The sequence below is a fragment of the Diuraphis noxia genome, unplaced genomic scaffold (assembly GCF_037042655.1).
Source record: "Diuraphis noxia isolate RWA-SAM2 unplaced genomic scaffold, SU_Dnox_SAM2 contig0001, whole genome shotgun sequence".
Lineage (NCBI taxonomy): Eukaryota > Metazoa > Arthropoda > Insecta > Hemiptera > Aphididae > Diuraphis > Diuraphis noxia.
In genome coordinates, this window is record NW_028301711.1 from 21,358,073 (window position 1) to 21,372,440 (window position 14,368).

Below are 14,368 nucleotides of genomic sequence, written 5' to 3' on the forward strand. Positions count from 1 at the left end.
AAAATGTTTTTGAAAAAAGGTCATTATAATTTATAAATTAATATGTTTAAGAAAGACTCAATCCCCGCCATCTATCCCCCCTCCAAATTTAAAGACATAATCATCATGCATATAATTTTAGAAGTGCATGCAATTATTTGTTTTTACAGACATACAGAATAAAATAATAAAATAGTATTTTTTAATATTGTTTTTTTTTTTTAAATTACAATTGGGTCTTTATCTTAATTTAATTGTCTCAAATTTATCAATATAATCTTCAAAATAAATATTTCCCAGTAATTTAATTTTCTATAAATAATATAACTAAATTTGATAGCCTCTATTGGCCAATAGTTGATTTCAATTAATTTTTTATGAGTAAGTTTACAAAAGCTACATTTACAAGTAACTACATGTGAGTTTACACGTAAGTAAGTGAATCGTCGAAAGAGATTATTGATATATTTATATTTGGATACGATTCTTTTAAATTTGAACTGTTTTAGAATTAATACTGACAAGAAATTGACATCCCAATATTTTTGTACATGCTACTTACTGTCTGAAATGTTAAGTAATGTTTTCTGCATATTATAATTACCATTGTATTAATAACAATATTAGAAGTATCAAAAAAATTAATTGAAAAAATCCTGAACTCAATACAATTGGTTACACACACTTAACACACAGCTACTTGATGAGTAAAGACGATCCTCCACTATGTGAGTCATGCAGCGTACTTTTAACCGTCAACCACATTATCACTGAATGTCAAAAATACAACCAGTATCGAAATCAATTTCACATATTCGAACAAATTTGTCAAGCACTTGGACCAAACCCAAAGGATGTAACTTAATTTTATTCTTAAAAAAAAAACAGAATTGTACAATTTAATTTAATGTAGAAAATGTATACTTAAAATACTAAAAATGTAACACAAAAAAATTTCTTTTACTAATGGCCTAGTTGTCGATGTACTTTGATCAATAAAAAAAAAAAATTATTTGAATAGTAACAAAAAAAATAAATAAATAAGGTAGACCAATATTTTTGATATAAGCAATTTTTCAAGGTTTAAAGCGGAACATCTAGACCTAACTAGGTTAAATAGTAATACTATTCTGACTTCTGAACATATAAACATTATAAATTGTATACTTATATTGTTATTGTAACATAATTTATTTAAGTGAGTACCTAATGATTATCTATAGTATTTAATACTTTTAGCCTATAGGTTTATAAACAAGTATAATACTATAATATTATAATACAGTAAAATTATACAAACATAATATCCAACATAGAATTAATATTGTATTGCTTGCTAATAATCTTGATATTTTTAATTTTAGGACTATCGACGATTCACCCGATATTAAAGAGTTATCAGAAAAATCGATTAGTCCATATAATAATCTTACAGACATGTAAGTCAAATTTTTGAACAATACTAATGCTTACTTGTTATACCTTCAATCTTTTAAAATAAATAAACCTAATTTTGTTTTATAGAATATTAAACAATATGAAAAACCTAAAACATTTGGATTCGTCAACTTTCAAAAACTTAAATAGATTGCAGTCATTGTATGATTTTTTTATAACATTAACAAATTATATTTTAACTTCATGTCTGATTTATTAATTACGTTTCTAGGTATATATTGCGAGCTAGTGCGTTGACCGAGCTATCCTACAATACATTTCATGGTCTATCAAAAACATTTCTAGTACTGTGAGTTTATACATCAGATAAACTAAAATAAATAACAATAGACAATATGTAGTTAAAGATCTAATTAATAATATTGTAATGTATTAGAAATTTATACATCATATTATATATCACTATTGTTAATATATTAGAAAATTACTTATAATTATCGTAAACTCTTTTTTTTACCATTTAACAGCGCAATAAATGGTTCATTCTCTCAGTTGTGCATTGTTTAAATTTCTATAATTTTATTTAAAACTATAATGCAACTAATTTGTTTTAAATTTTGTTTTTTTTTTGATAAAGTATTTCTGAATGACGAATTTAATTCTCAGTTTTAAAAATGATTAAATATTGTTATTTTATTTACAAAATATTTATTTTATTAAATATTTAAATGTACCTGCTATTATTAATTGTGTTTTGTATTATAAACACTAAAAACTATATTAAATTGTTTTTTTTTTTTTTTAAATTACACATTGAACCAAAATTATTTAATGGCTTACTATTCTATGAAAAGGAAATTTAATATTTTTGATGTTTACTTTATAGTCGTATAAGTAAAGCGAATTTAAGGGTCATTCCCGATCTTTCGGACCTCGGAACTCCAACTGCAATGCACATCATGTAATATAAAACTATTGACATTAAAAGTAAAATTATAACAGTCAACAACATCTTTACACTAAGTTTATTTTTAGCGAATTTGAAGGAAATCAACTGGACACATTACCAACGAATGGAATTAAAACTCGCGCAGAACAGTTGTGAGTACTATTACAGTTAATAAGCAAACATCTTAAAATGAAGTGGTATTTTTTGATTCCAGTTAAAATCTATTACCTGATGTATTTTATAAAAAATGTTATAAGTTTTATTTATTTAATAATATATTCTTGCTTTGAGTGTATGCGCCTTCTATGATTTTACACATTTTGTAAATTGTTATTTATAAGAATTAATGTTTAGAGTTAGTTTTAGATCTTAGGTCTATATATATATATATATATATATCATATATTATTATTTAAAATAGTATAACGAAATAATACCATAGTCTAAAATTTAAACAATTTTAGTAAATAAATGTAGACTATACACTTACTTATATATATATACTTCTTAAACTACATTGAATTTCCCAATTGTTGTTTTAAAACAATAATATTTTGGTTTTTATCTATATATATTATAAACACGTATGATATAAAAATAATTACGATACGCCTTTTATAATTTTTGGGGTAAAAAAATAAAAATAATATCAATGTAACAATATTTAGGTATATAATTTATATAACAACGTATTCGTATAATTAACGATAGTATATTATCATAATCATCATATTTTCATTATGTATATTTTACTTTATAATAATATTTCGTTGGGTTTTGTAGGCTTGTTGCATAAACCTAGTTATGTTGACGAGGATTTAAATGTCAAATATTTTGATGAGTTTACATTGTTACTGAATCAAACAAATGACAAACCACTTTAAGAAGTTTGTAGTCACTTAAATGGCTTTAATAATGTGTGAAAACAATTGTTGATCTTGTCCATTATTGGTATGACGACAGTATCATAAGATTAAATAATGAAATACTTAAATACCTATAGTGCTATTAAAACAAAAATGATTCAAGTTTAAGTGTCGACAAATCGATGTAATAAAATATTTTCATTTAATTAGGTAGCGGAATACGTGTGTTTTAAATCCAGGTACAATGTTAGCGAAAGAGCATACAATTATTATAAAATCAACTCATTATGACATTCGTGTCTTTGATTATCAACTTAAAAACCTTTTAATCAATAATATATTATCATACAAAATTATGTGGTTATATGTTATATCATAGTTAGTATACTATTGTAAATTTAATTGATCTAAAACTGTGAAGTAACACTGAAGTGACTTTTTATTTTTACTATTGCAAGGTATCATTTATTGAAAAGTTCAAAACTATTACATTATTTATAAACATAATAATTATAATTTATATTCAATATACGATTTTAAAATAATTGATATCTTAAAATTTTTTCCATACATTTTATACTTTATATATTAATTTATTAATTATTTATTTATGAGACACCTGTCTGTTACATGAGTGTATCTAGCTTTTTATTTATTGTTCAAGTCATACATAATGCTTAAAGCTATAAATGTTATCAACATTTCGGTATTTAAATTAAATTAAATTAACTATAAAATAAAAATGATGGATTGACAAATAATCACATTTTATACATATTATGGTCAAAATGATTGATAAAGCTTCAAAAGATACTAAATATAATATGTTTGTAAAGATTTTTAAGATTTTTAAGATATTTTGGATAGTTAAGGTTGGATGTAATTCAATTAATAATATACAACATTTTAAAATTAAATGCCAAGTATTAAACCCCAAAATAACATACCTATTTTATCAAAATTAATTAATTCTTAATTCCATCTACATAATCAAAATAGATTTTGCTAAACATTGTTTCGGCATAAATTGCTTCATTTATGTCATCAATTTTTTGTTAGTTTTCATAACTAAACAATGTCAAAAAGTGTTATCTTAAGTACTTTTTGTGCTAAATATATAAAAAATATAAGCTAGGTACTCAAACAATGTAGAATTTAAGAAGTACCTACCTACTCATTCAATCCAAAAAAAATAATAACAATCAGAACTAAGATTAATGTAAACAGTAAATTTATAATTGATTTCTAAGATTTCTACTGTGTGCTTTACAAAAGATGGTTTTTGTAGCCATTTCATAAATAATTATAATTCAATTATTTCCTCTGTTATTTTTCTTAGAAAAATATCAATGTCGTTGAATATTTAACTTGTTAAGTAAATTAAACTTGTAGAACTGATGTTTTTAAAACAGTAAAACTAAAAGGTTTTCATTGCATCTATATAATGTATAATGTGCATATATTACCCAAACATTAATTAAGCTTTGACATAATATGTCTTGTATATTATACAGGAATTTGACTAAAGTCTAAACATAATACACAATCATTTTCGTAATTTTTTTTTTAAAACAATATTTACTTTTTTGTTTCAAAATATATTTTTAGATTATTGGAATATAATAAAATACACGTAGTAGAAAATTGGGCGTTCAATGGTTCTGAAATAGCAAAACTGTAAGTAAATTGACTTGTATAATGGTTTTTTTTAAACTTATAAGCTCCTGGTTTTTCATATAATTAATTTCATTGTTTTAATTATTGCCATAATTTATTCATTTTATTACAGGAGTTTGAGGGGAAATTATCTAGACTATTTATCTGAACACAGTTTTGATGGAATTTTAAACTTAAGGACACTGTAAGTTTTTTAATAACATACATTTACCGTGCCAATAAATTAGTAAAATTATATTGTTATAATTATTTTTATTAAAAATAACTTCACAGAATTCAACTCAAATAGCCTAAAATTTTCATGAAAATGTGACTTTGTTTTTCCAATTTAGTAAAATGCCATTTGTGTTAAATGTAAAAAAAATAAATATATTAACTGTTTAAAGCATTTGAATATTTTTACAGCTCTAAATAAATTAAATATAAATCATTTTAAAATTAATGTACTCAGAGTTTCATATGAAACTGTTATTTGTTTTGATAATTTTATAATTAATTAACAACATGAAATTACTTTTATCTGCACATGTAATTTTTGTTGTTCTTTTATCTGCGTTCTTAATTTCTAGTTAACAGACATTTTTATAATCAGTAAGATGCGTATTTTTAGAACTGATTATTATTTATACATTATATTATATACATTTTTATTTCATAGTTATTTAATTATAATATATTGAAATTATTATATATGATCATTTGTGTTTAGAATATCTATATTATAAATTATTGTATTCTAGAGACTTGTCACATTCTTCAATGAAAGTATTACCGACATCGGGATTGAAGAGCTTAGAAATACTTCGAATCGAAAATGCTCCTTCAATGACTGTGATGCCTTCAGTTTATTTATTTTCTGTAAGAAATCGCCTTCAACGTTATTTTATATTTTTAAATTTATAATCATAAGCGTGCGTAAGTCCGATTGTCAGGAGAGGCAAAACTGTAGTTTTAAGATTCTGGGATCTAGACAGACCTATTTTTTTTCAGTTTCAGTTTTAGGCCAATAAAATGATCTTTGGAATATTTAATTCACGCACAAAATCATAGATATAGTTGTAATAAACTATATTTTATATTATACTGATCAATACAATTTGGATAAATAAAACATTTTTCAATGTGTATTTATTTAAAAATAACAAAACATAATAACAACAATATTCTGACGTTTAAATATTCTATTTTCAGACTTGAGGTTGTGGTATGCGTGTTCTATTTTGTATGCGCAGTGGGTAATTATATAACTAATAACCTCAGCTCAAGCTGTCTAAGACAAAATATATAAAAATGTAATATTAAGATATTATTATTTATGTATTCTGTTAGCATAATGCATATTGATAGTATTTTTAACAAAATATTAAATACTTTGACGGATGATCGTGGTGGGAGGGGGGAAGGTCTCATAAGGGAAAAAGCTACTTCCCATGCATCCCACGTGCGCACGCTTAAAGTTTCATTTATTATTGTTACATAATATGATAATAAATGCATATTTTTTTTGGTTCCAGAATTTAAAAGAAGCTTATCTCACGTACTCATTCCACTGTTGTAGCTTTCAGTTTCCAGCTAAACACGATTATTCGAAATATGAATTTCATAAAGTAGGTGTTTAATTAATTGTTCTTCTTGAACAACTATTTTGATCAAATCAAACGTTTTCAAAATAGTTATTCACAAAAATGTTGGTGGCAATATATTTAACGATAATATTTTCGTTTTATCACTGCCAAATCATTTATATTTATTTATAATTATTTTAACACAAAATTGTTTTCATGTAGGTACCCGAAACATCACTTTAAAAAAAATTAATTTATACATTATAATAAAAATTTTCAATAACAGCTGATAAGTTCTCTAGTTATTCTCAGAAAAATGTTTAATGTTTATGAATTTAGAATTATAAATTAATATTTATTAGTAGATAAGTAGGTATATAATATTATAATATATGGTTTAATTATGATACCAAATTATGTTTTCATGGTCATATTATTAAAATTATCTAAGTACCAATTTAAGCGAAACAACATTTGAAGTTTGAAGTTTTCTTCTTTGCGTTGTTAAGCTTCTTGATATCAACTAATGATCATATTATACTTTGTAGACATTTGTAAATAAAAGATACAATTTAAAAATACATTACAGACAAAAAAATCATATTTATTTTTAATCATAATGTAAATATTTAATTCGTAAGTTTATGTTTGAAGCAGCTGGTAAGTTGGTATAGTTCGTGTAGTCGAAATAGTTAATTTAGTCATCTGTTTATTTTTTTCATTAAAATATACGGTTTGGTGTTTCGTAACTGATATATTATTGGTCGAAGATAAACTTATTTATTTATTTTATTTTATTCATTATTGTTTTTTCTTGCAGTAAAATGTTAATTTAATGTTGTTTCTTTAATTTGTATGATATTATAGGAAGGCTTACAAACTCCGAGCGAGTGTGTTCAATCGAAAGAAAACAACAATTATGTAAATTTGGTGACCGATGATTTTTTGGAAAATGGTTATATTGATTACGCCAACGGTAGTGAAGAAGAATTTTTTAATGAGCCGACCATGACAAATAGTACCCAGGACATTATATGTGGCAACATCACTCCGCCGACCATGTAAGTATAGCGCAGTACGGACTAGGTCCGTATAGCAGCCTTTATTTTTTCTATCTGAATATTGCTAGTACATGACAGCTTAACTCAAATGTATTTGACCATTTATCGAGTTTTGACGACAATATTAATATCACATTTACGTTCTAAACGTTAATTAATGTTTTACCAGGATCTTAAAACACATGATTATTTATATAATTATTGTTATATCAAAAAAAAATTAATGCCTTCTTTGTGTTATAACTTATAACACAACATATTATTCAAGCTAAAATAATCATTAAATTATTGTAATAATTACGCGAATATTCAATAAAAGTTATAAGTTTATGACCAGTGCAATTATTTACGTAATAGTTCTTTGATAAGAAATAAAGCCCGAAAAAAGAGGTTTATTATTTTATAGGCCACATGGGATTGGTGTTTTAATGAAATCGAGATAAAAGTGTCGACAGTAGATACCTAAGCTATTGCGTGTCTTGAGATGTTTGGATGTTGTAGCTGATTACAATAACGGTACCTATTGTTTTTATTGCCATGACGTTATGTAATTTGCATTTTAAAATTGAATTTATATACAATTCAATTATGGTTAGGTTAGGTTAAGAAATAAACCGAAAAATCACTTTGTACATAATTAAATTTAAACCGTATTTTAAACAGTGATATTTACGTAGAGTACTTATAAGATACTTTAATGTATATTATCAAATATATTTTCTTAAACAAGTTTGGATCCGGATTTCGTATCAAATATATTGTAGATATAATAAAAATAAAAATTTATAAAATACTCAAATCCTTCATGTATGCGTCGAGTTTGAATTTGAATTAAAATTTTAACGATAAATCACTCATGAATTACATATTATGCACAATAATGAAATTAAAATAATACGTGTTGTTCACTATGTGGACCAAATAATTGAAGGACATAACCAATGTATTAAATTGAAAAGAAATACAACTTTGCTCATCGACCTCAACACTGGCTGGAATTACGTTTTGTTCTAGGAGATCTGATGTTAAATGTTGGCCACAACCGGACGCCTTGAATCCATGCGAAGATATAATGGGTTTCTATTGGCTTAGAGTGAGCGTTTGGCTTGTAGGAAGTGCAGCTCTACTAGCAAACGTAGTCGTGTTGACGGTGGTTTTCCGTAAAAATTTTAATCACTCCGTACCTAGATTCCTGATGAGCAATTTGGCTTTCGCCGACTTTTGTACGGCCATCTATTTGTTGCTATTGGCTTACGAGGATCTGGTGTCTAGTGAAAAATATTTCAACTACGCATACACATGGCAAAACGGTAATTATAAAATACTTAATTCCTCTATTGCTATTTACAGATAGGTATAATATAAAATACAACGTTACACCGTTACACGATAATGACGATTTGAATTTATCAGCTTAGGCCCGTGCATGGGGTAAGCAGATATAGCAAAATATGCTGCTCCTAAACTTTTTTGGGCAGCTGTGGTCTCCAAATAATACATAATAATAGGACGCACTAAATTTTGCTTCTATATAATTTTATTTACCCAAGTTGTATTATATTAATTACAATTAAGGTACTTATATTATGATTTATAGTTAAAAACTATTTTTATATATTTTTCAGAAAATATATAGAAACGTTTCTATAGCTCCCTCATCAACATTTTAGATTTGTATGCCCTCCCAACAAATAAACACAGCAGCCTCTTTCCCACCAAATGAAAAAAAAAATTAATTTCGCAATTTTTTTTTCAATAAATATTGTAAATTCGTGGGACCTATAGCTTTTTCGATAACGTACACCAAAAGTCCTATTTTTAAAATATATTATTGGAAAATGGGCTGGATTTATCTCATGTTGTCCTTGAAGCCATAGTCCGCGCACGTCTATGCTTATCACTTATCAGTACCTGTTGTGACTATAATGGCCACAATATAATTTATATTACCTATAATTAGTAGAAGTGGTGTACAGCCTTAATTTTTTATTAACGTCATACTATATTTATGCAGTATTATCTTAACAGTAGGGTAAGCAGGTGTGACTATATTCTCCATTCAAATTACGAAAAATAATATCTTCATATATATATATATCGATTCTTTTTATTTCATATAAAATTATTTTAAGTTGGACCAAATTATTTGTATTTTCAATTATAATATACCTTACAGGTTTCTAGCCCGTTTTATGTTAAATACTAGAGTTATTATGTAACATATTTAAACGACTATAGACAATAATAAACAATTTTTGATGAATTACTTTATAAAATATGTTTATGTTTTACATTTAATTATTAATAATTCATCTGCTTGATATTGCTGATTGACTAGAAATTATGATACGTTATAGGCAGGCTCCCCACATCATATTTTTGGCCCGGGTGCGAAACTAAATTTGGGTCCCGGACATTTTTCTAATATATATTGAAGTCCATCGAAAGTCTGGGATCCAATACCATAAGTCATTCTGACCCCCTCTCCCTTCCATAGTGAAGGTAACACGGTCTCAGCGGTGTATACGGTAGTTATAGGTGCCGTGTCAGAGGTCCTAGTTGTAGGATTCAATGAGAATAATATTATTGAAGAATAAAGTGATATTAATGTTATTGAATATTATTAATAATTGTATTTTTAATAATATTATGATGTTTTACAATTTTTACCAGCTTCTATAGCTACATTTAAGTTTGTTACATGCATTCTAAATAGTAAAATAGTATAATATCAATATGTATCTAGTCATTATTTTTAAAGTCACTATGTGTTTGTACTGTAATCTGTACGGGTATAACCTACCTAGGTGTTTATTTTTCTTATTGAAAATCACATGCAACATTACTCTAAGCTAAGATGTAGATGCTATAATTATTATAATTTATAATAGTGTAATACTTAATTCGACCCACTTAAAAAAGTTATAATATTACCAACCCATTTCAATAAAGATGCTTTTGGGTCAACTGCAATAAAATAAATCATTATAGACATGTATTGACGTTGATAACAACCGTAGGGATATGACTAAAATATATATGGACGATCTTTAATGTTATTGCGTACCTATTATAATAATTATAATAATTTGGCTCGTCACATATCTTATATGAATATAATAATATGTACTCGTATATTATAAATATCTGCTAAAATTTGAATATTTTTGAGTTATTTCAAGCACTATTATGTGCAATAAATAATTATAATTGGATTAAGAAAATTTTTATATTAGCTTGTTAATAAAAAAAAATATATATGGTAGGTAACAATAATGATTACATAATATATTTAATGACGATAAAACTATTATATGCTGTATACTCGTATTGTATATAGTTAGTGTGATGTACAAATAATAATATCATTATGATTGTGTATTTTACGGATGGTTAATTTAAAAAAAAAAACGTCATAATGTTTTTCCATAGGCGTCGGATGCAAAATTGGAGGTTTTTTGACAGTTTTCTCGTCTCAACTATCAGTTTTCGCATTATGCTTGTTAACAATTGAACGGTGGTATTCAATACGCAAGGCACTATACACAAACAAAATGACGTTCGCTTCAACCGTAAGAATAATGGCCATTGGTTGGGTGTATTCAATTGTGATGGCTACCATGCCGTTACTGGGCATATCGAGTTATTCTACTACCAGGTAAACACAAGGCGCTCCATCGAAATAGTATTAATTATAAATAAATAAATAAGTAGATATAGTAAGTATAGTTGAGTAAATTCGTTGACGATTTCGAAAAAAATACAATATCTATGAATTTTAGAATGTGTGCCTACTTATATTATAATACAAGGTGATTCAGCGATGATAGTCACTTCTTACTCTTCAATAATTCAGTTATTTAAAATCGAATTTTTGGAATTTTCAAATACACTTAAAGTCTTTAATATTTTCAATCTTGTGATTTTTTCGTAAAATATAAGGAGTGTCCTGTGGATATGCAAAATTCCATTTTTTTAAATGAAAACCTTCGGCCTTTCCATTGTAAATTATTCAGTGGACAATTTTTCTGAACAATTTTGAAGGATTTATAATATTAAATTTATACCAGTAGTTTTTGAGTGTTATAAGATTAAAAGGTCAATGATAATGGATTTTTAAGATATAGAAGCTGTAGTAGTAACCTTACCTAGTAATTAATATTATTAATTAATCAAAATCAATAATTTAAAAATTGTTCTAAGTTTAATAAATACAAGTACTAGTAACAGTTTCAATAATCAAATATTAAATTTATTTTATATTGTTGTAAAATCATTTTTAAATGCTATTATCCTTAGTACAGATATTTTAACAGTTGATAAACTCATTTGAAATTTGAATTTGGTTCATCAACATTTATAAAAAAAAAATGATCCTTTAAGTAATTTACAATATAATTGAAATACAAACGCTTGGCCGTCATAGAGCACTCAATGTGTTATACTAAAAATTGAAGAATTTGAAAAAATTGTCTTTGAGGATCTATATTTAAATATTCAAAAGATATGAATTTGAATAAATAAATGGAATGAGCATGCTTCGATTAACAAAACCTAATAGTCGATTGTGTTAAAGTTACATGACATCGTTTTAAAAATCATAAAATCATTTCCCATTTTGTGGTTTTCTACTCTTTAAACATATATATTATGAGTAAATGCAAACAGTTTTAGTAATGCTATCCTTTTAAACATGGTAATGATATAATATTACAATAAATTCGTGAAAGTAATATGGTACAAATACTTATACCTACCATATATAACTAACAAATAAACCCAAAATATCTGTATTGAAACCGTTCATATTTAAAATCAGTTTTTTTCAATTTTTATTATAAATATTATGTTATAATTTATTCAAAATTAATTTTAGTCGGTAATTTTCAAATCGTGATTTGCCCGGTTTGATGGCAAAAGCAATTAATGCGATCAAATAGCTTTTAACTTAGTATAATCTTAAAAGTTCGTTAAATTTTTGTTAGACCTTATGGCATATAATATATAAAATCGTATGCGTGGAGTATTGATGTAGAAGTGTCAAACATGTAGTAGGTATTTTCTTAATTACTCATAGGTATCAATTCTATCTACAAGAATGGCCCCAGAAATATAAACCAGTGGCAGTGGAAAAAGACGAAAATCTCTGATAACATAGCACATAATGTTGTTTAGTTTTTACAAGTGATAAAAAAATTAATTATAACTAGAGCGCGGATTTTTATGCACTTATAAGTATCGAAATATGCCATATAATATGCAGTAAAAATCATGAAAATATTTAAAAAATATGCAAGCATTTTTATTTATTTAAAATTTATAGTAACACTTATAATAATTAATTATTTAAATACTTAATAAAAAAAAATTTAGGGAATCTTATGAAAACCTTAATTTATTTTTAAAATTGTATTTATTATATGCATTTCAAGTTTTTCTTCTGTGAAGCTGTGTCGTTTATCGACTAATATATTTTTAAAGACTGAGAACGAACGTTCGACGTCAACCGAAGTTATTGGGGTATATTTGAAGCACCTTAGTATTGTCGGGTCTTGATAAAGATCTTCGAGCTGAAAGTTTTCACCTAATAACACTGAATTAATTTTTCGTAGAATCTTCAGACCTTAATTTGTGTTGGAAAGTTCGTTTAATTTTGTAGTAAGTGTTGCCCCTTTCGATCCAGAAATAGAATGCATTTTTAATCGTAATCGATTATTTATCTTATAATGGTTTAAATAAATATATATATTATATATAAATTAATATTTAGTGACTATGAAATTTAGTTTTAATTTTTTTACTTGACAAAATATTATTTTATAAATTTTTATGAATTAAAAATAAAAAACAAAAGTGTGATCGGAAAAATGAAGGATACATTTTGTTTTTGACTTTGTTGCTATTGAATAAAAAGTAAATGCACGTAGATGCATATAGCTAATGTTAAGTTCAAATGATTAAGTAAAATTCAAATTTTAGTTTTTTGTTGACCCTATGAATGTTCATAAATCAAAAAATATCAAATGTTGTAAAAGTGATCATTTTTGAATACAAAATTTCTTGAGAGTAGGTAATGTAAAAATGCTTTCGTGATAATAATGAAAAACTATGAAGGAAAAATGCTCGTTAATGTTACTCATCAACATTAAACTTAAGAGAGTTGGCAAATGTTAACAAATAGTTAACAAATAAAAATTATTTATTAAATCTGTATGTAATAAAACTTAGAGTTATTAAAATAAAAACTATTGTGTTTGAAATTTTATTAAATTTTTAAATTTAATATTTAATAATTTAAATTAAATTTATTAAATTAAAAAAATTAATGGTTATAACAATTATTTATTTATTTAAATTTAATATTTAATTAATTTAATTTAATAATTTAAATTAAATTTTTTTACTAAACATCTGTGAGATCATTCAAAATGTTTATTCATTGTAAAATACTTTAAATCAAACTTAATTTATTGGCATAGGTAAACTAAAAAAAGTCATGTAAAGAATTCTTGACACCAAATCGATATTAGTACTTGTATAATATTATAATATATTCTAATAAATATTTTGATGTAAAATTGAAAATCACAAATTGAACCGTGCATTCGATATAAAAAAAGAGGAACGTTAACTTAATGTTCGAGGTGTGTTTATATGCCCCCTTCGTCCATAACCATGTCCACTTTGCATACCAGCATACCTGTTGGTATTCTCACAATAAGTGCCTCAACTAATATACTAGTATCTGGGAGGAAAAGGGCAATATTAATTTTTAAATTTCGGTGATATGTAAATAAATAGTAGTGTATACAGTATTGCTATAACAAATTACAATATCAATAATAGATTTGTAAAATTATATATGTTTATTGT

The 14,368-nt window shown here is 25.2% G+C and overlaps 1 protein-coding gene across 3 annotated transcripts in view; it reads left to right on the plus strand.

The window, feature by feature from the left end:
- The window catches only part of LOC107166703 (lutropin-choriogonadotropic hormone receptor-like), a 74,653-nt gene that overhangs the window by 26,513 nt on the left and 33,772 nt on the right, over positions 1-14,368 (plus strand). For all 3 annotated transcript variants that reach the window (XM_089216064.1, XM_089216062.1, XM_089216065.1), the window contains exons 3-14: positions 1,344-1,418; positions 1,504-1,578; positions 1,649-1,726; positions 2,264-2,338; positions 2,413-2,478; positions 4,801-4,869; positions 4,982-5,053; positions 5,610-5,727; positions 6,384-6,476; positions 7,302-7,495; positions 8,510-8,805; positions 10,928-11,153. In XM_089216064.1, the coding sequence (XP_089072190.1) occupies positions 1,344-1,418; positions 1,504-1,578; positions 1,649-1,726; positions 2,264-2,338; positions 2,413-2,478; positions 4,801-4,869; positions 4,982-5,053; positions 5,610-5,727; positions 6,384-6,476; positions 7,302-7,495; positions 8,510-8,805; positions 10,928-11,153 (1,437 nt within the window). The remainder of the gene's footprint in view (positions 1-1,343; positions 1,419-1,503; positions 1,579-1,648; positions 1,727-2,263; positions 2,339-2,412; positions 2,479-4,800; positions 4,870-4,981; positions 5,054-5,609; positions 5,728-6,383; positions 6,477-7,301; positions 7,496-8,509; positions 8,806-10,927; positions 11,154-14,368) is intronic.